Source organism: Grus americana, chromosome 5 (assembly GCF_028858705.1).
Source record: "Grus americana isolate bGruAme1 chromosome 5, bGruAme1.mat, whole genome shotgun sequence".
Taxonomy (NCBI): Eukaryota; Metazoa; Chordata; class Aves; order Gruiformes; family Gruidae; genus Grus; species Grus americana.
This window is the reverse complement of record NC_072856.1, coordinates 32504806-32532522: the sequence shown is the minus strand read 5'-3', so window position 1 is coordinate 32532522 and position 27717 is coordinate 32504806. Positions and strand designations below refer to the sequence as shown.

The window sequence follows — 27717 nt, the reverse complement described above, 5'->3', positions numbered from 1 at the left end:
CTTTTTTTAGACTAGGAAAAACATTGGTTTTCTTATTATATTAGGGCATATGAGCATGCTGTTTGAATATTTAATACAAGATGACATTATCTAAGATGAACTGAAGTAAATTTAGGTTGCAGCATCAGTGAAAGCAGAGAGAAAGGAGGACTTGTTTTTAGAAGCAGCTTCATCAATTCATGTAAAAGTTACGATGTCATCAGCTAGGATAACAGAATATTGGTTGCAGTAAAGGGCAGAGAGGTCTTTTCTTACGAGTTACTGAGAAGCAAAATCCTCCATTAAATTGCAAGTGTGCAACTTTCTGAAAGCAGGTATGCACATCTGGTGGGGAGAACGGTGGTGTACAGAGGCACAGAGGTGTGCAGGCGCGCTCGTCAGCACGCAGGATGAGCATTCACCAATTAACTAAGGAATTGACTGGTATAGCTGATCTTTTTTTTTTTAATCTGGTTGATTTGACGTTTTGCAACCTGTTCATTGAGTGGGATCTCTTTTGATAGATCTTTGCTCTTATTGAGAACACTTTTTGTGAAAAGTATTGGAAACTGTTGAAACATTTTGTGCTGGCAGTCTTTTAAGTGAATAATGGGCTTTTAACATCAGTGGTGGTTTTTCACTTCCAGAGTTAAGCTACCTGAAGAAAAAGAATCAAGAATGAAAAAACATGAAAAGCAAAATAAAACATTGCAGTTCACCCAAATAGAAGTCTTTCTAAAACCAGTAGCCTGCAAAATATACTTGACTTTTCATTCTGACTTAAGACTAGTATTTTTTGAGCTCAAAAGTTTTTTCTGAGACAGAAACAATTTTCCTTCCTACTCTATCCTGAGGGACCAGTCAGAAAGAACACTTTGTTTTCTATTACTATTTTTGTTCCTAAGGTTTTTTTTCACATTTCTTCTTTTCTCTTATTTCCTTTTTTTCACTTTCATTTTCCTTCCTTTTCTTTCTTAAAATGCCCTATCTATTGCAAAACAGAAGAAACTTGAGACTGGAACCCAAGATTCTTTGCTCCTGCTCTCTTCTTTTTCTCTGTTTATTCAGAAGGAGTATGAAAAGAACTATATTAAGCTGAAATTTTATTCTGCTGTCCTCTGTTCAACAAAAGATAGTCCACTAAAGCCACTAAATCACCAATAACACTTCTCTGGGCAACATTATTAGGAACTGACAGCTGGTGATGGATGAAGATCTCATCTTTTAAAGAAAAAAGTACATTTAATTTCCTTTGTACATAAAATAGAGAGCACAGTATTGTGTATCTAAAGATAAAGAGACCCAGGGTATGCTGGGTGCCATACTTAAGGGGATATAATACTGGGTCTGTGTTTCTGAGCTTACATTTTACAGGACATCTTCAAATTAATTTAGAAACCACTATTCTTCAATTCTTGGTAGACAATGAACTCTTTTTAAAAAAAAAAAAAAAAAAAAAAGATGGTGACATTTTACAGCCAGCTCCATTAGAAAAAGCAGCTCAGCGACCGAGCTGTTACTTTTTAGGAGGAACACTGGAAGACAGGACAGAAAGAGGAGAATGGATTTGTAGGGCAGAGAGATGGGTTTACCCCTGATCCTGCCTGGGATTAAGCCGTACTCCTGGGAGCCACTGGACCTTCTTGAGGTTGATACCATAACGGATTTGGCACTGAACATGCACACTGGTGTTGGTGTCGAACACCAAGAATCTCATAAACTACCTTGAAAAAGACATGCTAAATAAGTATGGTCATTTTTCCATCAACTGAAGTACATCAAGCGCATAAATTTCTGCTACAGAGGCACTGGCAATACACAGTACTCCCTTATTTCTGGCTTTTGTGTTTGGTGGTGGTTTTTTTTTCTTTCACAAATGACCTGTGTCTATGACACATACTTTACTTTTCACATTTGCAATGTATAACCATATAAATTTTACATATCCTTTCTGCAGCACTACCAGCTGCTGCTTTGGTTGAATTTAATTTTAACGCACCCCCCAAGCAGCACGGAGATGGTGAGGGTGAAACTTTAATTGCCTGTCTGTGTTAAGCAAGACAGTTAAACATGCAGCTAAAGCACATGTTCGACAAGAAAATATGGTCAGTCTGATTCCAGTGGTATGAAAGACTGCTTTGGGCTCCTGGAGTGAGGACAAGTTTAAGAAAAACATCTGCATGGAGTTTTTGTTTCTAAGTCTAGAGACTATTTGTGTGTTGGCTGAATCTGGCTGCAAGTCCTTGTAGGAAAAGAAGGCCTAACAGTGAGCAATTACCTTCCTTTGATTAAAGCCTTCTAGTTAGCTAGTCTAAAATAGAGTGGAAATTTTTTTGTGAACCTTACTCCACTGAAGGATGAAAAGAGGTTTTCCACTGAAAACACTGACAAAAAGCAGCCCTTCTAACTATGAAAGTTTATGGAAAATTCTGTGACCATCTTCACGTAAAAATAGTTATTCTGCTTTCCCTAAGACTTCAGATCATTCCCTTCTTTTCTCTGTTTTGTTAGTCTTATTTTTTTCCAGTGGATATAAAGTAGTTAGTAGCAAAGGACAATATTAGGCTTTCCCACTTCTTACAGAAAGAAAACCCTCTGGAAAATACAAGATATAAAAATGAAACTTGCCCTAGACTTGTGCTGGAAATTCAAACACAGCGACTCAGAGCAAATGCAAGACCATTAAGAAGTACAAGCGTCTCTGTAGTTATTTCAGAAGGTGAAACCTACTGCTTCAAGTTTCACCTACACATAGGCACATACAGTTAAATAAGAAGCATCCATGTAAAACATCCAATGAACAGCGACCTTTAAATCATTCGCAGTTGCTCTATCTCTGTGAAGAAATGGATTTCTCCCTCTGCTTTTTGGGACTGGTCCCTAGCTGATGATGAGCTACGTTTGAGCTGTTTTTCAGATGTTTCTGCATTCTATATACTGGTCTAAAACTCTGGGGTGGGTTGACCTTGGCTGGACACCAGGTGCCCACCAAGCCGCTTTATCACTCCCCTCCTCAGCAGGACACAGAGGGGAGCAAAATAAGATGGGAAAAACCTCATGGGTCAAGATAAAGGCAATTTAATAAAGCAAAAGCAAAGGCCGCGTGCGGAAGCAAAGGAAAACAAAAGATTTATTCTCTACTTCCCATCAGCAGGTGATGTCTGGCCACTTCCGAGGAAGCAGGGCTTCAGTAGGTGTAGCAGTTGCTCCGGAAGACAAACATTGTAAATAACGAATGCCCCTGCCTTCCTCCTCCTTTCTCTTAGCTTTTATTGCTGAGCAGACGTCATATGGTATGGAATATCCCTTTGGTCAGTTTGGGTCAGCTGTCCTGGCTCTTTTGCCTGTCAAGATCTTGCCCAGCCTCAGCCTACTGGTGGTGGTGGGGAAACATTGGAGAGACAGCCTTGATGCTGTAACTCCATCTCACCCAGACCCAAAACAAACTACAAACTCCCATCATTTATCTCTTATTGTGCCACAACCTACCTTTTTTGGGCAGCTGGAGCCATTTTCAAGACCTTTGAGGATCACTATTGGCAAGATTGTTCTCTGCATCTTGATTCTAAAAGTTTTTAACACACAGCTGCTCATCCAGGTGTATTTAGGAGCTTTGAAATTCAACTGCTATGCTATTGAGCAGGTTTTGAAACCTTTTTTGGATTGTGGTAGCTACAGCTTTTGCTAAGCCTCTCCTCCATCCGTGTTACAGCTGAACTAAGCTATCGAGCATTTTCTTTTGGGTCATCCATGAGTGTGCAAATTCAAAGTGCTACAGGAGAAACACACTCAATTAGTGGAATCCACAGGGTTGATCTCATACAAAGATTTGATTAGCGTTTTGGGCTGCAGATAGCTGCCGGTAGGAACCATTGAGCTGGATATTTACTGGTGCTACACTAAGCTCTCCCTGTCCCTGGGGACAGGTGCCCCAGATTCCCACCAATTCTATGCCCTACTGCTTTTCTGGTTATGGAACATCCCACAGACCAACCTCACCATAGCGTCTTTGAGAGATAACCACTTTCTCCTTTACTGTCAAAACAGGGATTTTGAAACTGATTTTTCAGTTCATGTACACACAGACACCTAGCCAGACTCCCTTCTTTTATTTCTAATTTCAGCAGCACTGACTAGAAGACCTGGCTTCTTCAGTCCTCTCTTTTACCCCTTTAATACTTCATACCTCTCACTAAAGCCTTGTTTTCATTCCCCTCAGACCGGTACATGCCAGTTACCAAAGAGGATGCAAAAATGTCAATCAGTGTCTCAGACTGACAATTGCATTTAATTACCTCTGCCCCCCCCAGCCACAGATGTTTAGAATAACAATTCAGGAATTCAGCAAGGTTGTCCCCAGGTGCCTTAGAGATAACCAGAAGCACTGTAACATGGCTTTCAAAAGGATAGTTCAAATAAGCAGCCAAACTAAGCATGAGTCCTGAACGAATTGAAGTTTGCCTCTCTTGCTAGTATTGTGAACTATAATTCTCCATAGTTCTGGAGTGCCTTCTACTTAAGGATGCATGGCAACTTAAGAGATTTTAATTGACTCTCAACACGCCTTTCGTAAGTATTATTTCCAATTCAATGGCTAAGAAAAGCACAGCATAAAACATGAAGCCATTGTCCAAGTGCACAGCGATAAAGAGAAATTGCTGAAACAGCTCTCCCAATTTTAAGAAAAGTACAGCCAACAGTAACTGCCAAAAGTTAGTGTTGGTTGTTTTTTTAATTCATAAATGAGTCAACAGCATTAAAAAAAAAAAGGTGGGAATTTTTTTAGTGGACTGTCAATAGATATGGGCTGTCTCTTAAAAGGGAAGTTGAAGGAAGGGCAAGTTGGAGAGTTTTCCAACTGCATGTCAGTGTTTCTCAGAGATGCCAAGATAAATCCATCACTTTCCAGAGATGCCACTACAAAGGTAGCTACAAATATGCTCTCAGAAACTACAGGAAATTTAGTGCCTATGAAAAATGGAGGGGTGGGGGGATCCCACAACCAGCAAGCAACCAACTAAAACTGGGTCCTAAGTTACGACATAAAAAGCGTTCATAGAAGTAATTCTTTACAACTACATTCCAGACTGGCTGAAATAAGATGAGCATTCCCCAAATAGTCTTTGCAGGATATCAAATTACTAAAATACACAGGATATTTCAGTGAGTGTTTTGTTCATCAAGAAAACTGATAAGCCTAAGGCCTTCATGAAAGAAAAATACTTTTGCTTCTTCCCTTGGGGGAAGGGGTAGCTTTTCCTACATATGTCTTTCCTAGAAAGCCCTGTGTTTATTTCAGGGGTAGTGTTGGTCCATGTTGTGAGCCAATGTTGCAAGACTGGGAGCTGTTCATGCCTCTCCATATGCAAAGCAATGGCAACTTTCCCTCTCCTTCAATCAAGGCTGGGAAAAGGAAGATGTGTGTGTCCTCTGGAAAAGACATAGTGAATTTGCAGAGTCCACAGAAGATGGGTCTATACCAGGGAACGTAAAGAAACATTTCCAGTAGTCCAGCTAGTACCATAACAGTAGCAGTGATGCTGGAGGAGCCCTAACTCAGAGAATACTGTCAGTGTAGTCAACGCATTGATGTCCTTTGAGCAATCAATCTTGCTGCTGTCAGTGGAACTGCACCAGAATTTGAATTTGAGTTGAAAAAATGCTTAGCAAGGTATGCAGTTTTAATTGGTCCTTATTTGTCCTATTTTATATCTTATTTGCCTAAGAATATTGTTTTATCTTTTAGGGAAAAGTGACAAAACAACTAAACCAATTTCCTTCTTGTCTAGGTCTAGCACAGCTTAATGCCGCCATATTCTAGTTTTTCATTTGTTTCCCAATAGCATTTATGATTACTTCAATTCTGTCTTGCTCCTCTTGCTCCTCTCCTGGTTGATTTAATCTGTCAGTACATTTATTTAGAATCAAAGACATATATGATACTGAACAGGGAAAGACACAGCTCCAACCTTGTTCCAGATACCATGCAACACTTTCTGATGGTCTTCGCAACTCTATTGGAAAAAAATATGCAAAAACCACGACTAAGATATTTCACGTAATGTTTTATGAATTGATCTACCATTCTCTAAAAATCAATGTTGATTCTTCTCTGTGGGAGAAAGACTGGACCTCATCACTGAGAGACTGAAGAAAATTAAGTACTGAGGGAAGATTTACATGAGAACAAGGAAGCTACCCTAAATAAATTGGCCAGAAGGACATTTCAATTGCATTTGACACTGTTTGCAGAGTGGAGTAAGACCACACCTCTTCCAAAGACAGTTCCAAAAGGATTTAAATATAGATGTCATTGAATGCTTTGAAACTAGAATCTACTGTTAATCTGTGCTCTGCTACTCCATTCCCCTGAAGAGGGGTTTTACAAGTCTGTTGTAACACCTTCTCAAAAGCTTCATTTCATCTGAAAATTTGACTAGATGCTTCTTCATTTAACTGTCTCAGCAGAAGGGTACTGAAGGTAAGCATGGTTTCTTCTAACAGCAAACATTTAGCACAGAAATATAAGACGACAAACATTTCTGAAGAATTCATTACAAGATAAAAAAAAATAATTATGTGCATGTGCACAAATGCACATGAAATAAGACATGTAAGATGAGCTTTGCCACTATATAGTGGTTCAATAAGATTCTGTTACAATACTTGCTCACAGAGAAACAACACAGCTCTCAGTGAGGAAGAATTCTTCCAACTTAAACTGAGAGGTTCCAATGCAAAGGTCCTGCCTGCACAAAGGTATCAACAAACTAATCACAAAAATCTAACCACAGCTAAACAAATGTTATTTGACCAGTTACCAGCTGACACTCTGTACATGCCTCCATACAGTCAAGTTCCTGGAAACGAAACACAATATTATTATTTAGCTGAAAACGGACTCACTGTTCTGAACAGCTCATACACCTGTGGAGTCCCTTCCAATCTTAAGAGTCTGAAGTCATGCAAGAGCTCCCTGAAGCAGCATTTATCTGGTCACACACGTCTAGATGACAGCACTGTTGTTCTCATTAGGACCACAACTTCTGGTACTGACAAGTGACTCCTGAAATGTTATTCCTTGCTGAAGCATCTCAGTTTTAAATGATAGGGATTGAAAAACAATGGAATATTCTCAGCAGAACGATCAGATACTTGTTTAATTGAGAATTCATATACACAGTCTATGGAACTCTGTGCAAATGGATGCAAAGAGCTTCATATAATAGAGTGCCTTTTGGTTTGATCTCACAGTTACTTCTACATACCCCAGGTCAGTGCAATCCCCCCCTCCCATGTCTGTTCCTGACACGGGATTAAAAAATAAGCAGTCCAGCCTGAGATTTTTTTGTTTTGTTTTGCAGAGGCACCAAAGTAGGCTTGCTCAATCACTCTGTCTTGAGACCGGCAGCCTCCCGCCGTTGCTTCTGAACAGTCCTGGAATCTTCCCACAGACGGGGTCCTCTGATGTTCTCCCAGTTATCCAAGTCAGACTTTTCCAGCTTCTGCAGATAAACATAAAAAATAACAGTGTCACCTTGACAGCCCCATGATTTGAAGTACTTATTATTCTAAATTGTTTTATTTTTGCACAAGAAACTCAGTATCACTACTGAGTTGACAAACTTTCATCTCCCCTGCAAGAAAAGTTCAACAACAAGGAAAAAAAAAATTGAGAGTTATCCACATAGCTACATAAATGACTAGGGTGGGCACTACTCCATCTGCTTATCAACAGATAAATAACATGTAGGACAGGAAGCACTATAGCATCTGAACACAACTGAAGATACCTAGCATTCACTTTTTCTTTCTTCTCTCACCTTGTTTTCCAGATCTGTTCTTCAACTGCAAGTCTGCCAAGTACTGAAGTAGTAGATTAGTAATTAGTGACCTCAAGTATCCTGTCAGCACAGACACAAAGCATGCTGGAAAAGATGAATTATCTAGCACAAAGAGAGACAGTGGCAGTGCAATCCCCTTCAATCCAAGTGGTTTTAACTAAAGAGAGGTATGCAATGCTTTCTGCTGTCTAGTTTCTCATGGCACCCAACCATGACAGATAGGTCTCTCACTAAGTCAGTCATACGTGAGAGATGCTAACTGGCCGAACTGTCAGATACTTAAAAACTATGTAGATTTTAATTACCTCCTTGCCTATTCCTATTATCCCCACTCAGAAATACCAATGACCGCAGTATTTACCTAGCCTTGGAGGCACACAAAAATGAAAACCAGGCGCCATCCTGACCTCACCTTCCAAGTGCTGCAGTTGAAGATGACAAACATCTACTGCATCTTCACAGTTCTACTGGCAGAGACATAGAAGCCCGTTCCCAGCAGACACAGACCTCGAGTCTCACATACCAGCCTGCAGTCTGGAACGGTACATCAGACACGACTGGTGTCTGCCAACAGGAGACTGAGGAGGGTGGATCTGCACCACTGCCAGAAACAGGGCCATTCTATGTGCTGCTGATAGAGGGCAACACTGCATACCATTAATGATTACGTACTGCAGTGGGATTTAAACCTCTGGTTTGTGATCAGGGCCTCATCTCAGCAAATGCTGTAAAAGTACACTAGAAAATACTTAACCCTGCCCTGAGCCTGTGGTCTAATTTGCCTGCCATCAATCATCCAAATAAATGGCAAATACTGAAGGACTTGAATAACAGTCGCGGAATAATTCAACAGCTAGAGCAGAACAAACCTGCTGCTATTAGTTCATATTATGTAAAAGTTTTCTGCCACTTCTACAATTGAGGAAATTGCAATGAGGTTAGTCAGATATCAAAAGAAATTAGGCAACGTTCAACAGAAGATATATGAGAACACATGCACAAACACAGCAGACTTTCACAAGGTAGGAGCAACTGAATTTTTTATACAGTGGAGTTGGCATAGGTCTTTCTGAAGAATTGTCTTCACTACTTTATACATCTTATGATTAGCTGGTACTTCATTTCAACTGGAAGCGATCTGAGCTGACATGGAAGGAGGGAGAAGAAGGGAAGGTACCCATCATCCCACACAGCAGTGACTATCCACTCTGCAAATTCAGAATTTAACATCCGATTCTAATGGAGGCTTCAAGGAAACTACACTGAAAATAACCTTGTGCTTTAACAGAAGAGAAGCATGCTGATTTTATTAAACCCAAAGTTATCACATAGCTATGAGGATCCAAAGTATTCCCAAAGGTGCTCAGGTTCTGAAGTCTGAACAAGGATCAATATTTAAAATATACATACAATAAAACTTGTGGCATCTAAAGACAGGCTACATAAAGAAATCTATCAAAAGAGACATGCATACTGGAGATCTTTACCAAAAGTTCATATTAATCTGCCCCTGAAATTTCACAAAGGCTTTGCAAAGAGGAGGTTTGTCCAAAACAGGAAATATTTCAAAAAATATAAATAAACCAGTACAAAAAAGTATTTTGGCAGTTTCCAATGGAAAGCATAAAGGTACCTGGAAAACACACTGTGGTATACTAACAGAATAAAACAATTAAGGGTTATGTACAGCAAATGGCATTGCCTCAAACTATAGAATGGATGAGATCTATTGACTGGATTATTTTTTGTCAAAATATAAAGAATTAAAGATTCTAATGAATACATAGAGAGTCTGTATTTTTATTTTTTATTCTCTTTATAAAGATCTTTAACATTTTGTGTCATGTATAAAGATTGTGTTTGATACCTTGCTGCAATTCAAGAAGCAAGCACCTGCCCTACTGGCACCTGACTGTATCTGCAAAAATTAGTAGTTTATGGGACAGGTATCTATCTGTTCAGCCATCAGAAGGCAGCATGATTAGACAATCCAATTTTCTAAACTGATGTTATTAAGTTTTGAAAGAACAGAAGAGTCCTGTTGTATGTGGATAAGCTAAGAATGAGTATCACCGATGAAACGGGACCCAAAAATCTGTTCTGCAATGCTTTCCTACCATATAGGTATTTTCATATGTACCTACCTGTGCTGATTTTGGCTGGGATAGAGTTAATTTTCTTCATAGGAGCTGGTTTGGATTTGTGCTGACAACAGGGTTGATAACACAGGGATGTTTTAGTTACTGCTGAGCAGTGCTTACACAGCGTCAAGGCCTTTTCTGCTCCTCACACCACCCCACCACTGAGTAGGCTGGGGGTGCACAAGGAGTTGGGAGGGGACACCGCCGGGACAGCTGACCCCAACTGACCAAAGGGATATTCCTTAGCATATGATGTCATGCTCAGCATATAAAGCTGAATTTCTTGTTTTGCTTTGCTTGTGTGCATGGCTATTAAACTGTCTTTATCTCAACCCACAAGTTTTCTCACTTTTACCCTTTTGATTCTCTCCCCCATCCCACTGGCGGGGGAGTGAGCGAGTGGCTGGGTGGTTACCGGCCGGGGTTAAAACATGACACCACCTCACATACAAGTAAACAAAACTTAACCTTTTTGCTTGGTCAATGACATGGAAATTCTTACAACAGTATCACCACAGAATAAATGGCTACATTAGATGTAGGACAAAGACACTACATTTTACATTTTAGCTTTTACTAAATTGAAATCCATATGAACTGGCAGTTTAAAACCCAAAAAGCTTTTTCTCCCAATTCATATGTACTAAACAGTCAATCATTGGAGACTACAATGAAATGTAATCAGATCAGACCAGCACAACTATTCCTGCTTGTCTCAAACGGCCCAAAGGATATTGAAAATTAGCTGTTAAAAGTAAGATCAGTGTAGTCTATTAAATCTACTGATTCACTTCTTAAATCAGTTAAACTGCCTCTTAAAAGTACAGGACTGACAGAAGCTGTAAATTCAAGAAAAAAAATGCAGCTCTGCAGACAGGCACAGTGAACAAAAAAAGTACAACTGTTTGCCACACACTTGACTTTTAAGACTTTTGTTAAACAGCTTGCCTGGCGCAAAGGTACCAATAAGGATGTAACGAGACCTTCACTTCTTAATGGTTCAAATGCCTGGCTTGATATTAAGTAAAAGCCGTAACCCTCAGTCAGCCTTAAAATAAAATAAAATTTAAGAAAGAGTTTGAATTCTGCTCTTGCAGGATAGTCTTCATGTCACAATAACCAAACAGAAATCTGCAAAAATTCATTTAGAGCTATCGGTGCTCAGGCTGAGTTAATTCAAGGTGGTCACTTGCAAAAATGTTTGACTTTAGTCTCTGTTTGCCACACGTGAAAGGAGGGATAAGAAAATCCTGTTTACTTTACAGCTTGATGCAATAAATTGTGATGAACACCAGGGAAAGAAATTACTCTAATTCAAAGAGACGATTATTTCCCATCATTATAGTAAGCAAACGTATTTGCAGATAAAAGACGAGCCAGGGAAGAAATCCTCATGGCTGACAGATGCAGTGAAAGAAATGCATTAAACCAGTCTGTTTCTGCAAGGGTCTCAAAACAGCTTGAAGACCATAAAAGGTATATTGAGGAACTCTACGATGACGTATAGATGCAGAGGTACAGAATTAAGGCTAGCACTGACTCTGCTGTCTTGCGTGTGACTGAAAATCTTAACTTTATCATAAAACCGATATGGCCTTATTGGTTTTTTTTACAACTCTTTCCCTGAGCCACCTTTTTGACATCTCATTTGCTTAATATAAACTTAGTGTTACTTTGTTTAGGATGTGACATAATTTAATATTTGCAATTAGTGATTCAATAATCTATCATTTAATAGATTGTGATTAGTGATTTAATCCTCAGATTAAAAAGAAGTATTTTTTCCAGCTAGAGAATGTTTAGGTTTTATGTTATTGGTATACAAGCAAGTCAGCAAGCAGCATGCTATGGCCAGAATAAAGGGGGTTTGTTCATTGAGGGAAGAATTTTATTTTTTTTCCCCCCACATAATCATCTAGAGATCTGCTTTTCTTTTGGGCTTTGCCGAAGACTGGCAAAAATTGCAATGACGAAACCAAGAGGTTTTGTTGCTAACTTCAGTGGGAGCCAATACCATTTGTCTATGGCACAATTAATTAACTTATGGTGAACTGGTTTAAGGGACTCTTTCCCTATAAGTTATTTTCCCTTTAATTATGCCAGTTCAGCATTATGTGGGGCTGTGCCCCGATCAGAAAAATGAAATAGATTAGGAAAAGAAATACATACTGTTTATGAATGTATCCTATTTAAGCGTAAGACTATACAAACACTTGAACAGGCACAGCTGAAGGAATCATTGGGCAGAGAACAGAATTATCTTTAGGTGGCTACATTATGAAAGATGTGTATCAAGGAACTGCATCACCAATTTGTCTGTGCATCATTTTCCCAACCTCAGGAATGAAAACAAGACTTGCCTCCATCTCAGAGGTGTCAGAGAGTTTAATTAAGTTCGCGGAGTGCTCTCATAATTTTATGTGAAGATGCTATAGTGATACAAATTATTCAGTAAACCAAACAACTATAGCACTTGGTTAAAACTACATAGTTACACAGCCTTGAATTTTTTAAATAACAAAAAATAACATTAGGCAGATAGACTTCCCTCTAGAATTTAGGCTTTTCCACGATTTCCTCCTAACTGACAAGCAGTTTCCTTTCTTAAAATGAAGAATGTTTTAAAAACCACATTAAATGTCAGAGGATAACCCAGTGCCATTTATGCATTACACCTGCAGATCACCCAAGATGGACTTCTCATTCCAAAGTATTCACAAGCTCTATGGGTAAAGTCAAGAGAACTCATGCATGGGTCATTTACTTTCAGCTTATCTTCTTTTCTTGAGCAAAAATGGAATTCTGAAGCATCCAACATACAAAGAATAGCATGAGTACAATAGTAGACCTTCAAAATCAAACATCCAAATTCAGCAAATCCACTTTTAATTAAGGAAGGAAGTACATTTAGGATAGTTTTAATTTCCCTTGTATATGGAAGTTTTATCAAGCTATGGTTAATGTGCCCCAGAAAGAGATACGTTGCTTATTAAGTTTTATTGCTGAATTTACAGCTTGGGAGATCTAGCCAAGTTAATAGGACCAAGGAATTTCCCGACTCTGAGTGCTTGATCTTGCCACCTTTGTATCATATTAAACTTTGTGAAGGTATGTCTTAGTTACTGCAGCAGAACCCTCTGAAAGAGGAGCAGCCAGGGACAGACTTTTGGGATATTTACAGGCTCCTTTTCAACTATATAAAGGTGAGCTTGGCTGAAGGGGATATGTGATCTCTTACAGTGCAGGAGTGCAGTAGAAGCAAAAAAATGGCATTCTGTAGTTGGTAGGAAGAACATATGGATTTCCCACAGCATGTCCCTGTCTGGAGCCCACAAAAGCCTGCTGACACCGCATAGAAGGTGCATTTCAAACATCTTGCTAGGACTATGAATACTTGGAAGTATGGACAATTTTTTCCACTTTGTCTATATAGAATTTGGCACAGTACGTCCTTCTAATAATAATAAAAAGATACTCTAATCAAAAAAGAAAAAGAAGTGAATGAGGATCAAAATATATTAGACCCACCAGTCACACATGGTGTTTTTCCTTCTGAAGAGATCTGAAAAATAAGTTTTTGCAGGTTTCTTATGTGAGAGGAAAAAGCTGTGATGAGATTACCACAACAAGAAATGATCAGTTGCCGCTATGAAACTACTAACAGAACTGTGTGGGCATAAGAAACAACTAGAGGACAATAATGTCAAATTAAACTTAAATCCAGGCCATTAAATAACTACCTTAAAGTAATCACATTCCTTCAACTCAGCAGTCAACCTTATTAAGTAGTCAACCCTCCTGAATGAGTGAGTTAAATCTTCTGCCTCTCACATACTGCTGCCTCTACCCTGGCCTCGATTAGTTCAGGACTTTGATTCTTATCTACGCTTTCCTGCTGATTTTCCACTCATCTCTCTCCCAGAACTTGCTTGTCAATTTATATGCTGAACCAAAATGCTTTTCTCTGTGTAGAAACTATGGTTTTGGTTAAATGTTAACAAAGCAATTTCAACCCTTTCAGCCATAATATTTTTTTCAGTGACATCAATAGCTACTGTTTGATTTGTGATGTTGGGCAAATTTCTTGTAGGAAAAAAAAAAATCCTCCTGTTTCTTCTCTGTGACTAACATCCCTTGTCTATTTGTTGAGGATAGTAATATGGGCATTAGTCCCCTGCTGTATTGCCAAGGACAGTAAAGCTACTTCACAACAATACAGTTGAATGTACAGTAAACAAATAACTTGTGAATAAATCTACCTTTCATTCTATCAGAACCAACAGGCCTTCAAAATCAAACCAGAAAGACTTCTACCTGAGAAGGATCAAGGCATCTATCTAAATTTTTGCAAGAATGAAGAGGAGGTTTTAGAAGGTAAGGTCTGGGGTCTTTCTATGGTTGGAGGGTATTTTGGTTTTGAACTGCATCGTGCTTAAAGACTATTTATTTATTTTCATGTTAGAACTGTAAGATGGCACAGTGCAACACTGGCTGTGCAATGACTTGCTGGGAAGATGTCATGAACAAGATGGAGTATTACATATTGAATTGCCAACAGCATTTCCCTCAGCCTCTCAACTTTTCAGTGATGTCTCCCAGCTACACTTGGGCAAAATGAAGTCTTATCAGATGTATGATGAAGTCAGGGGTTGAAATAGGGAACTTTTCCATTCAATTTTTTAAAGTTTGATTATTTAGTTAAAAAGTGTGCAAACTCCACGGTCAGTCTTCACCACCATCTTGCATCTCATTTTTCCATTTGATCAGACAGCCTCTTAGGACAGTGACCCACTCTCTGTTAGTAACTTCCTATTGCAGAGTATGTTTGTACAGTATAGTTTGAGCATTAAATAAAGACGGGTAACAATAATTTGAGAAGCAAAGAACGTGCAAGAATTGTATAACAATCTTTTAAACTCTTTCAAATTTAGCCTGAGTGTCCACGTGGGCATCATCTGGAAGCATGCTGGCAGTCACAGAATATTCCAGATAGTGTTTATGAAATTGGCCAAAAAAAAAAAGAAAAAAGCTAAGCAAAACAAACGGGAGGATATTCTTGCAAAAAGCCACTTTGCCTGGTTGCTGAGACAAGAGCTTCCTTCAAAACTATCTGTTTGGCTGTATCCTCTTCAGAGGCAGTCAGTGAGAGGAATGTATACAGCCTCAGCTGTGTAGCTATATTCCCATGAACTATACTAAAGTTACTTCAGAGATATTTCATACCAAAGATGTAGCAATTCCCCACTGGGGGCCCATTAGCATGACAGAAGTGCTTAACATTTCCACCTAGTCGGCTGCGTAAGAAAATGTTCCCAATACTGCCTGGTAGAAGCTAGCAGCATCCCTTAGGACAATAAATGAAAGAATTCAGCCATGCTGTGCAGATGCCACTTTCCCTACTCAAACTTTTTTTTGGGTTTTTTTTTTTTTGGTGACTGAGACAACACACAGTGCTGGCCCTAACATGGTAAGAGTTGGTCAGTTCCTTTGGGATTACAAAAAAACCCCTACAGGGAGCGCAAGCAGGTACAAAAGATTCTATTTTGGAGAGAGGAGAAAGTGTGAGGAGAAGAGATTATTTAGAACAGGCCTTTGTGCATCCCGATCATGTTTGCTGTCTGCACTGTTAACTGCCTCACTTCATTTTCCATCTATGAGAAATCAGTGTCATCTTACGGGATAAGAAAAGTGCAAATACGATACACATGAAAGAAACAGCTCACAGTTAGGGCAAATCCTGTGCAAAGAGATATGTTATAAACATCACCGGGAAAGAATTTACAGGACTATTTAATAGAGATGAATTCCAGAAATAAGACCAGTAAAAAGCAATACCTTGTGAACTTTCCTATGGAGGCTAAGTATCTTTCTTTCTGCAAGAAGGTTTTTCCACCAGAACTCTTCCTGTGCCATACCCATCCCCAAATCCCACCTTCTTGTGTTTCTTTGATCCCATTTTAAACTATGGCACACAAGATTTGAGATGTCAAGAAGGAAAGAAGCAAACTATACTATGCAGACTGTACAACCACTCAGAATAAAATGCCTAGCACAAGCTATTTTAACTAAAATCCTTTCTAATGGCAGTTTCCATTAATGATAAACTAACACCATTTAGTCATTCTCTACAAAACATTAAGTGATGAGGACTCACAGTGAAACAAAACTCTCAAGACTATTTTACATGTGAATAAACCAAAATGCATGAAATTCCACTCATCCCAGACACAACCTGGAGGACAGTGAGAATCTAATGGCAAGGCTAGACAACACACTGACAAGGAAGAGAGCAGGGAAGGGACGGAGTCATTAAAGGGGGTAAGAACAATATCATTTAGTGTCACAACTCATTTAGTGTCACAACTGGCACTAAGGAGGGATTTTTTCCCAACATCTTTGTCATCTCTCGAACAGCTCAAGGTATTTAGCCACTAGTATCTTCACAGACAATGAAGTAAATGAATTCAATGTGCTAATCTGTTAATTCTTAAACAACAACAAAATCAGTAATCCTCTGGTACTGATACTGGCAGCAACAAGATACTTGCAGATTTCAACTACTGGCATTCAGGAATTACCTTCCTTCTACAGTAGTCCTCATGTCCACACACTTCAATGCATCTATTTAATATTATGACTTACTGTGTTACTGCACTGTTCTTTCCTGCAAAAAACAAGTTTCATCAATTCTGCTGGCACTTATGTCAAATGAGCATTAAGTGGCTTGAATCTTTTTTGGAAGAGCTTATTCAAATGCTTCTTTTACTCTTAAGACAGTAAATAAATATACAGGTTATGTTCCCAAGCCACCTGCTTTTACTTTTTGAACTGTCCTTGAATAAATATTTTAATACTGCAATTACAACACTTTTGCTGTAATTCTCAGGACAAACAGCAATGCAACTTTTGACCAGAGCTAATGTTGACCTTTTGTGATTTATCAAATTATGGAGGTACAAAAACTGCTCAATATTCATATATTTTAAGTCAAGAAAGCAGCGTTCCCTAGACTGACTGTTCGCAGAGCTGCATACTCCCTCACTTATCCCATGCTGAGTCCAATGGCTTGCAACTAGTTGAAGGAAAAATTTTGTTTTGATATTCTGAATGTCAGAGAACCCATTTTTCTTGCTGTTGTGTTCAAATGATGTTCCCATCTATTAATAACAGACCTTACTTCTAATTTTAGTATCTCTGCAGTAATAAAAAAAATCTTCAATAGCTAGCACTTTCTTCTTATGAAGGTATTTATATATAACTAACATTCTTCTTGGTACCTTTAAAAAGATTTAAATCTTTAAGTTTCTTTTCAGGCATTTTCTCGAGACCTAAGTTAATATATTCAGCCTGTTCTGCAACCTATCCCATTTTTAAAGCCCTGTTCAAAATGTGGACACCAGAAGTAGACCCAGTATTTCAGTACCAGCCTCATCAGCCACACTCGGAAATAAAATCACCTGTTCCTACCATCTACCTACCATTCCTGTTTATATTCATAAAAACTGAATTAGCTCTTTGTGCCACAGCACCACAGTAGAAGATCAATCTGAATTATTTATTCACTGACTCCTAAATCTCTTCCAAAGTTGCTGCTTTCCATAATGCAGTTTGCTCTGGCCTGCATTGCCAGTTTTTTAAACAAATAACTTTGGCTACTTTAAAAGATGGCTCATTTAATGGGTCCAGCTTATCAAGTAACACAAACAGCTCTCTGTCCCTGCCTTGCCATACCTTTACTATTTCAATACTTCCGTGTCACTTGCACATCAGTAATGATTTTACAATTTCTTCCATATCACTGAAAAAAGTACTCAATATTGCCCAGATCATAGCATCATGGAATCATTTTGGTTGGAAAAGACCTTTAAGATCATCAAGTCCAACCATTAATGAAGTCCCAAATCTCACAGATCACTCAGAAATATCACCTGCTGGCCCAGTGATGATTCCCAGAGAACCATCATTCCCAGATTGAGATCTTCGGTAGCCATTGACGTCTTCCAAGCATTTTCTTGGAACTTGGCTATAAACCATCAGAGCGTAATATATGTGAAATAACATCTTGCTTGGTTATTAAGAGGTTTAGAAGTACATCCCTTGTCTCCTCTGATTTGAAAACAAAGGACTTTTTTCTCTAAAAGAAATACATTTTGTGAATGCTGCTACTTTGCCAATGCTACTTTGCCATGGTTACTCATGATTTTACACCCTCATTATTTTATTCTTAGTTTGCTGCAACACCATCCTCTTACCCATATCCTTGTAATCTTACTTATGACACAACTGTCTGACGTCCTTAGCATCTTTTATCAATCTCCTCTACTTTAATACTTCTCATTTACTGTTTCCATAGCAATTCTTCACATTTTTTATTTATTGTGATATTTCTTTTCCTCTGCCTTCAATTGCCATTGGTTCCCATTGGATATATTTGATTCAAACTTAACTGATTTTGCCATTGTAAAATGTTAATAAATTATTCTTAAAGGTGTTTTTACTTACTTGAAAAACTCTAAACAACAATTATTTATTTTGAGGTCTGATGTAACTGACTGATGCCAGATTTTTTAGTGCGTACTAGACCATTAATTTCACAGAAGTACAGAAATCAAGTGTAGAATAAGGAATATTATTTTGTGATTGGATTTAAACCAATGAAAAGGAATGTACCGTGATTATTAAACATCCACGAGAATGTTTTTCAGTCATCACATTAATCGGGTTTTTATCCCCCCTCTTTCAAACAATATTTTTGTGCCTTCAAATAAATACTCTAGGCTTCTGTCACAGGTCAAACGCTTGACATTTTTTACAGTGTGTTCTACAAGGCCCAGCTCAGCAGCAGAACTACATTCACATTAGTACCAGTGTCACTAGTGGACAGAGCAATGATTTATTAGGCAAAGGGGAGCCGCAAGGACTAATTGGCCATATGAGGACGCATAAGCGTGTGAGAGGAATGCATAAACAATGGAGAACACTTGCAAAAGGTAGCTTGCTCCTCTGGCATGTCCCAAGATAAATGGCATTATTAACAGATCTGAGATACAAGAAATGCAATACGAATTACACATGCAAATTCTTTCTTCCTCAAAATAGTATCCTGGCCAGAAATACTCATATATGATATAAAGTAAATTTTGTATAGTTTGAGAAGATACAATTTAGTAAATTAGAAAGTGAGAAAATGTCTTTATGTTAATTTCCTCACAGTAAATTGATTAAATCTGTGATTACAATTTTTCTCATCACTACCACCACACTGGAGACAAAATGCAGATTGCAACATGTTTGAAATATTGGAAATGTCTTTATCATTTGCAATGTGCCCATAAAGATGTATGCGTATAGCAGAAATTATCACATTCTAAAAGAATTCAGTATGTATTCAATATGTACATTTCTGTAAGGACAATAAGGTATTTTTAAAAGTAGTAGGGAGGGCTAATGGACATTTGCATGCATCAGACAACCATACTTCAAAAGAGCTGGCTTGGTATCCTCAGTAAGAGCTGCAGATATAATGCTAATAATATTGTAAAATAAGGCTTTACATATCAAAACAGCAACTTTTTTAACTGCCCTTGATCTCTTATCATACCTAATTTAGTAACAGCCACCAGTGTAATCCTCCAATGTGACCTATATGTAGAATTAGAATATGTTCTTAAGAGCTGTATTTTGGACAAGTAAAAAAAAAATAAAGGGGAAAAAAACCCATCCAAAACTCCCTAGTCTGGAACACAGAGAGTCCACAGAAAAATCCTCTCCTAAATGTCAGCTGTAACTCTGTGATTAGTTAGATTTTGTCCACAAGAATATGGAGGTAACATTGACTAAAATTGTCACACACTCAGCATGGAGCCTGTGCATGACTGCTGGTAGTTCCACAAGTTTCAGTGAAGTAAGAAATTAATATGCCTAGTGCTTGCAAGTTGGTGCCCATAGTAAAGTATATATTGAGATTAGAGTTCAAAACAATAATCTGAATCTATTTTCATTATGTAGAAATGCAAATCCATTTGTTTTGTTGAACTGGTCTGCCCTCTATAACACCCAAACACTACTTTGGAAGAATTTCGGCCTAGGAACTCTCTGCAGTTTAGATTAAGAAAAAAATAAGATTGCTTCTGTCATTTCTGTCCATCAGTAAGGAGCCTCATTACCCAAGTAGGCTTGTAACATTTTGTTATGCCAGTTGTATTTTATTACCATTGATTTATCCATAAAGCTAATGCAATTATGGCCATTTAAATATTATAGTTCAACTATTTACTTATCTTCTGGAGAGAAAGCAAGGCATATCTGAATACAGATCAGTTGATTTTGAGGTTAGGTAGTGAGTTAGGCAGAGAGATGTGGTTCTTTTTACTGCTTGTGGTTCTTCCACATAAATAAATCAAAGCAGCCTTACAGTAGATTCTATGGAAAGTGAGAGACACAATAATCCCAGAGGCAATCAGAACTTAATGGATTTGTATGTTTTGAGTTTCCGCTGGAGCTTTCCATATGTACTCAGGGATCAAATCTTTTTATTCCCTACACCGTAAACCACAGTTCTTTGTAGAAGGGGGATGGCCCAAATAATGGTAAAACACTATCACAAACCCGGCAGGTAGGCAGATGTTCTGTGAAATTAGGCACGTGAAAATACAAAAGGTAAGTTTTGTATTTATTTCGGACAAATGACAAGAGTAATATAATAGAAAGGTTTTATTAGCAAGACCATGTACTGCCCTTTGGACACCTAAGTATGAGAGCTATGGGGGCAATCAAACTCTTCAAAGGCTTGTGACAGGAATGTGGTATGGGAAGAAAAAGAAAACCTGCAGTTAGCATAAAGACCATAGAGATAGATAAAGCATTAGCTGGACATTTGATACAAGTAATTTTAAAATATTAAAAATTATCTTAAATAGCTTTATTCTTTGTTTCTGGATATAGGGAGGCTTTTTCCAGTTTTCCTAACACGGCTTTTTGAAGGCCTGAAGATTTATGAAACTCTGGATATTAAACTGGCCAAACCAGCCATTTCGGAGCTCAGTAATGTTTGAAGAAAACGCATTGTTGAGGAAAGAGTGAAATATTTCTCTATAAAATTTTCTGAAATAGTGAAAAAGGAATGGCAATTGTTTGAAAGATACACATAAGTTTCAAGAAGCAAGAAATAACAGAAAGCACATCAAGCACACTGTTCTGTAATTTGGTCTAAAGATCATCAAAACTCATGCAGCAGAAGTGTTGACATATATGTATACACATTCCATCTAAGCACAACACCAGCTCTACATTTATAGACTGGGTTAACCACAGAAATAGCAGAATTTATTTGTGACACTGTATTTGGCACCTGGACATCAAAGTAAAGCTGTGTTCAGAAAGAGCACTGCATGTTCAAAAACCTTTCTTTACATAAAACCTTGTTTTTATTGGACATCAGTGAGTCAAAAGCAGATGGCTGATGTAATTTTAGTTAGGGACAGATACAACCCACCAGCGGCCAGGGTAATCAAGGGTAGCCAAGGTTATGAGCCCCAAGCAACAAATTTATTTTACCTCATATTCAGATTCCAGTGTTACAGTGTTCTGTTTTAATTTTTCTTTCAAAGCTGGATCAACCTGCAAGACAAACAAAAATACAACAAAATATTTGCTTTTAAGAATAGCGGTTTTTTAAGAAATCTTACCCTCAAATAAACTAAATATTGGTACATGCAAACCCTCCTCTCCTCTAAATTAGTTTATGTGCTGTTTGTTCAGATACTAGGATGATGAACACAGTACAAGAATTGGGCTGAAAAGAGACAGGTCAACAGTCAAACTTTTCAAATCAAAAAGGAAGCACATTTGTAATTAGCCCTACACTTACATTACCTTAGATACTTAAATCTGTAACTGTTCAGTTGGAAACTGCCAAATTAAACAAAGCCTTAAACAAATGAACCAAGAAAGAGCAAGAAAGTGAAAACTGTGATTACATTACAAATTTTTCTCCTGAATGTTGTGTTCAGTGAATAGGTATACAATATAGTCTGGTTTTCAAAGTCTAAGCATGAGTCAAACTTCCAATTTTCTGGTGAACACACAGCTCTTTCCTAGTTTTGATTCTTTACCGACAACGCTGGTGATTCCTGCCACCTTTCAGAGAAGTTTGTTCAAAGAACAAATCTATGCACAGAAATGTCAGTGAACCACAGCAGATGCATTCCATGTTTTAACTTCTGAGCCCAGAAAAAGTTATGTTCATCCCTCCCTTTGCATCTGTCACCCACAGGCCTAAGAGTAGAAGCAAAGGGGAAAAAGATAATAAGCATTCTTCATGCTTACAGAGAGTGTTTTATGTTCTTCTCAAGCAGACATCAGCCACATATGCAATACTCAGACGTAGTCTTTAGGCTAATCAATTAGAAGATCAAATAAATCTACCATGAGAAGACATGCTCATTTTTAGATCTTAAATACAACCACATCTGTAAAGCAACTGGTAATGTGTTTAGTTCTACAGTCCTGGTACACTAGTCCAACTACTAAAGAAAAATTGTTATTCTTAATTTGCTGCTTCTTGATCTGAACGAAAAGGCCTGTTACCCTTGTCACAACCAACCTCAAATGTCTATAAGCAGTCTAGAAAAGAAAAAGGAACACATATTGTAGAATTTGCCTGGTTGACGAGAAGATCCACCTTCAGATTCTGCCCCAACACAGGCTCCTGATCCTCAGAGGTATTTAAAATACACACCTACTATCTGTATTGATGGGAATTCCTCTGAATAGTTTCCTTAGGCCATAATGTTCCCCTTGATTACAGACACTGCCTGCTAGTTAGCATGCAGCCCATGAGATCTCAGTTCCTAAGGATGCTCAGACAGGCAAGTCTAACACCTTCTGTGCATGGCCAGAGATTTGATTTCCCTATCTGATCAGAGATCTGGCCATGGAAATACATGCATTTGCAACCTCCAGACTCATTACACTTGGGAACTAAGCCAAAACATCTGAAATGGTTGAATTTTGTACAGGATACAGCTCCCACCTTCTTTGTAATAAAACCCCCCAAACTTGTAAAACGAGGTAGTGTCTATGCACTAGCCCTCTACATCAAATAAAAAACAGAGATGCTACATCTCTGCCTTGGCATTCAAGGTCTCCATACAACTGCCCCTCATCAAAGACGGACTGCCTCTCTCCTTCTGTGACCATGACCTCCAACAACAGTCACGCTTCATTAGAACGACGAACCCATCCATCACATGCGCAGAAATGAGAACTCTCTGGGCACCCAGACATGCTCTGGAGCTTACTCTCACAGAGATGAGTGATCATGGACCTCACTGTATTCAGAACTAAATACAAACACTATTTGTTATGCTTGGTGTTCTTGCAATACATGTATGGAACAAGGGGAAATAAATGCTCCAACAAGTAAAGAAGCGAGAGAGTTTTATTTCCTCCTAATTTTTCCCTACGTTTAATAATAAGGCACCCAAGATAACATGGTTGGAGCAGCATTTTTACTTAATTAACCACAGCCAGAATTTAACCGACAAAGACAGATCAATATCCCCATTATCAAGTATTATTTTAGCAATTTTTACTGTGTTTGTTTAATGCACGGTGTTTGCATGGCCACATTTGTGTAAGGTAAAGGGAAACAAGCAGGGAAGTTACTGCTGCTTCTCCTCCCTTCCAGGCCCTTCTGTCCTCAGACTTCCTCATGTCTTTATTCTCCTCTGCCTGCACAAAGGGAGACTAGCTGAAACTGAGACACAGCATCCTAATACTCATAACTGTTTGATGCTGTAGTTTTAATGTTGACAAAAATGCAGAAATGAAGGAGGCTAACTGAAATTTCTCAGGAAAAAGTTATCCTGTAAATGAGAAATAAAGAGAAACTGCTTCTTCTTTAGAAGTAGGAATTTTATTCAGCAAAATAACTTACCAAGAAAGAGTAGTTAAACCCTGTTTTGAGGGAAAACTATACACACATCTTGGCAAGCTCTTAATATTTAACATACAGGTACATGAAGGACTTAAGTCCTGCAGAACACATTATTTTGCTCAAAGTTCCAACAAAAAAAAAAAAAAAAAGAAAAAGGGAGCATTTCCTCTTTACCTTTTTTGTTCCCTACATACTTACCCATGTAGAATAATTTAAACATACTTGTCTCTGCACAGAAATTGAGTTATCTACACGTTCTAAAGCCTTGGTTGCAAACCCCTGCTTTTCAGTTGCCAAATGGAGACAGACAGGTTACAAATTGTTTTCAGGACCAATATGGCAGTTGGGAAAAAGTATATTATAAAGTTCTGTTTCCACAGTGTTTGTACCATGCCGCGCTATCTTTGCAACAACACAAGAACAAAAAAAGGAAAACAGAACGGTGCTATTTTCATTCTGAAAAGGCAGATAAACATCAATACGAGCCACAATCACAGATCACAACTAGGGAACGCTTAAAATGTGGGCAGAGCCAGGAAAGCGCCCATGCCAAAGTGGTAGCTCCTTTATATTGCACATCTGCCACAAGATCCAAATACAAACACATGCATTTTGCTTCCACAGTGACTGCTATGCCAACACACATACTGCCAAATGAGCTAGAAGTAGTCAGCTATGTACTGGCAAATGAATCATCAGCTAAATTATGAATACAAATCTCTATTAGTAAATATGATGGGGGCAGCAGACAAAGCCCAAATGCCATAACAGCCTGGCAGTGTCCTCTGCACCATTATTTAGGAGGCAAGAAGGAACAGAAAACAACATCCCTTTACACTAGAGGACTCCATGTCAGGCAAAATCTCATGATGCTCCTTTAAGATCCATTTAAATTCAAACTTTGTCTCTAAATATGGAATTCAAAGATGTTTCGACTTATAATTACAGCATAACTTCATGTTAAATTCTAACTGAAAACCTATTGAAATACTTGATGCAAGTATTCAGGCAGCTTTCATGAGATGCTGTCTGCAAGGTTTCAAAACCAATACTGTAAATATACTGTAAATATAATTTTTCAAGGCTTTACTATTTCTTTTTCAGGGGTGTGGCTGTTGGGTTTTTTTTCCTATATAGCACTTGTGGCAAAAATTGAACAAAACATTCTCAGAGTATTTTGCACTATACAGGCTTATTTCATATTACATCAATTGAAGTGCAAGGGCAGGTATATGGACAAAAAAAGGCTTAAGAACAAAGTTTTCAAATTAGAATTTTGTCCCATTTCACACTCCATTGTTCCTTCAGACTTACCCTTACTTAACTTCAAAAAGTTCTCAAAGATACAGACTTTAAAAAAATTCTCAAGTGGCTAAAAGTATTAGGGATTAAGCACAAAAATATCCTTAGAAATCTTAGCAGGCAGCTTTTTGAGGTTGCAAGTACCTAAAAAACTTTTTAAAATACGGCTGACACTTCTCATTTTAAGGCTGACATTTCAGTTTTTCAGTTAGAACCTGGACAGAATTTCTAGGTGGGAAAAAAGGTGGACCTCTGGGTGCAGACAAGGGGCACCATTTCAGAGCCCAGCAGGAATACCTGGTGCTTGCAGCCCCTACCAAACCAGGCACTCCTGCAGTGCACTGTGATAAAATGTTGGCCTCTCTACACTCATTTCAGTAAAGGGACATTTGTGTTTGTGACACAAATATTTCTGGTACAAGTTATAAACCTAAATATGCTGCTACTAAAAAAATTCTCCAGTTAATAATTTTGCACTGATCCTCAGGGACCACAGTGACCACAGTACATTTCAGTTCAGAAGCAAATAATACAAACAGAGAGCAACTGTGAAATTTGTGAATGTCACTAACTTTACCTCCAGGATATGGAAAGGATAGCGCTACCACAAAGGAACCCAAAGAACACCATCACTATCCCCTTTTGATGTTCAGAGGGCACCTCTCCTATGAAGACAGGCTGAGAGAGTTGGGGTTGTTCAGCCTGAAGAGAAGGCTCCGGGGAGACCTTACAGCAGCCTTCCAGTACCTAATGGGGGCCTGCTTGAAAGCTGGAGAGGGACTGGTTACAAGGGCATGGACAAGGGGTAATGGCCTTAAGCTGAAGGAGGGTAGATTTAAATTAGATATTAGGAAGATATTCTTTACTGTGAGGGTGGTGAGACATTGGAACAGGTTGCCCAGAGAGGTGGTAGATGCCCCCTCCCTGGAAACATTCAAGGTCAGGCTGGACAGGGCTCTGAGCAACCTGATCTAGTTGAAGATGTCCCTGCTCATGGCAGGGGGGTTGGACTAGATGACCTTTAAAAGTCCCTTCTGACCCAGACTATTCTATGATTCTATGAAACACAGGAATACAAAGCAAATTAGCAATGTCACTCCTGTTCAGTGTTCAGAGAGGACGAGTAAGTTGATTCACGTTCTAATTTTCAGGGTAGCATCCCAGTCGTCCACAATACACATATGCCTGGATCTGTCATTTAAATATCCCACTTTCACAAGCAGTTTCTCTCTCAACTATAACCATTATTATTTATTTGTCCACTTACTATTTGCGGCCATGGGGTTTAGGGCAAACCAAGTCTCAAATATATTATATTTTCTAAAATTACGGGTTCAATTACTACACAAGAAAACTGTCAGGAGACAACCAAGTCATGAGAAGAGGACTGTGCTTTTAACAGTCTCCTCTCACATAACTCAGTGCAGTACGTTGTATACTTGTGCCCAGAGACTGGCATGTACTGACCAAATATTTGAATGCCAAAGTCTTATAAAACTTTCCCTCTAGCAAGCATTTCTAGAAGGTCGTAGAAGATGTTTCTACCCTAAAACCAGTTAGGTATTTTTATTAAAACATGAGTGTCCTTTCCTATCCTATCCTCCACGACATAATATCCCACTGAGAAAGCTTTCACTTTTTACTTTGGAAACGGGGAAGGACAATGGCTTGAATGTAATGAACACAAATGAAGCTTTTTTTTTTCCATCTGCTCACACTGGCATAAATAGATGTGACACAATTCTCCTGCAATATCCACAACACAGAGAGTCCAGAAAATGACTGTTTATGTGAAATTCTTCATTTTGTTCTCCCCACCCATTTTTTAAACTTAGAGTAAACCAGAACCGCCAGTTCTGGCTCTCCCAATAGAGTATCTTCTTTGAAAACATTTATCATATGCCTAACTCCTCTAAATGGAAAATCAGCAATCTTGCATAGATCAGTGAACTTTAATCTTCCTTGAGAAGAAAAGACTCCCATAAATTGTTACAAAAGTCTGTTTCATAAACATTCCAAATTGTGGTTTATGAGCAGAGCAAGAAGCTGTAGACAAGACAGGACAAATCCCAGGACTCAGGAAGTGCAGTGTAAACTACAGCCGAGTGCCATTCTACTTAAGGAATTAAAGGAACAAAGCTTGTAAAGGTTGTACAGTACAATAAAGGTTGTACTTATGCCAAACTCTTTGGCATACAGTCTCTGGTAACAGAGAAGGGCAAGGCAAAACATACCATTTCATGCAACTTCATTCACAACATCCTTTAACTACATTATTTATAATATCTAATACATGAAAAACGTTTAGGTAAGGCTACTGCATATGCTTGGATAGGAATACTTCTGAACACTGGGGAGACAGCTGAGACTGGATGCAAAACCTGGCTTTGTGTCCTTTGACTCTTTCCTAAGATCTGTAGACAACATAGACAGTTGAACAAAAAAAATATTTCATCCAGCCTCTGACAGAAATCAATGCAGACATTTCCAAAGCAGCAATATAAAAATCTTA

The 27717-nt window shown here is 38.4% G+C and overlaps 1 protein-coding gene across 1 annotated transcript in view; it reads right to left on the bottom strand.

Annotated features, from left to right (window-relative positions):
• Positions 1 to 2472: 2472 nt before the first annotated feature.
• LOC129206978 (cytochrome c oxidase assembly protein COX16 homolog, mitochondrial) overlaps positions 2473 to 27717 on the bottom strand; it is a 52779-nt gene continuing 27534 nt past the window's right edge. The window contains exons 3-4 of the mRNA XM_054827223.1: positions 21521 to 21583; positions 2473 to 7484 (exon numbers count right to left, since the gene is read on the bottom strand). Coding sequence (XP_054683198.1) covers positions 7368 to 7484; positions 21521 to 21583 — 180 coding nt within the window. The 3' untranslated portion in view covers positions 2473 to 7367. The remainder of the gene's footprint in view (positions 7485 to 21520; positions 21584 to 27717) is intronic.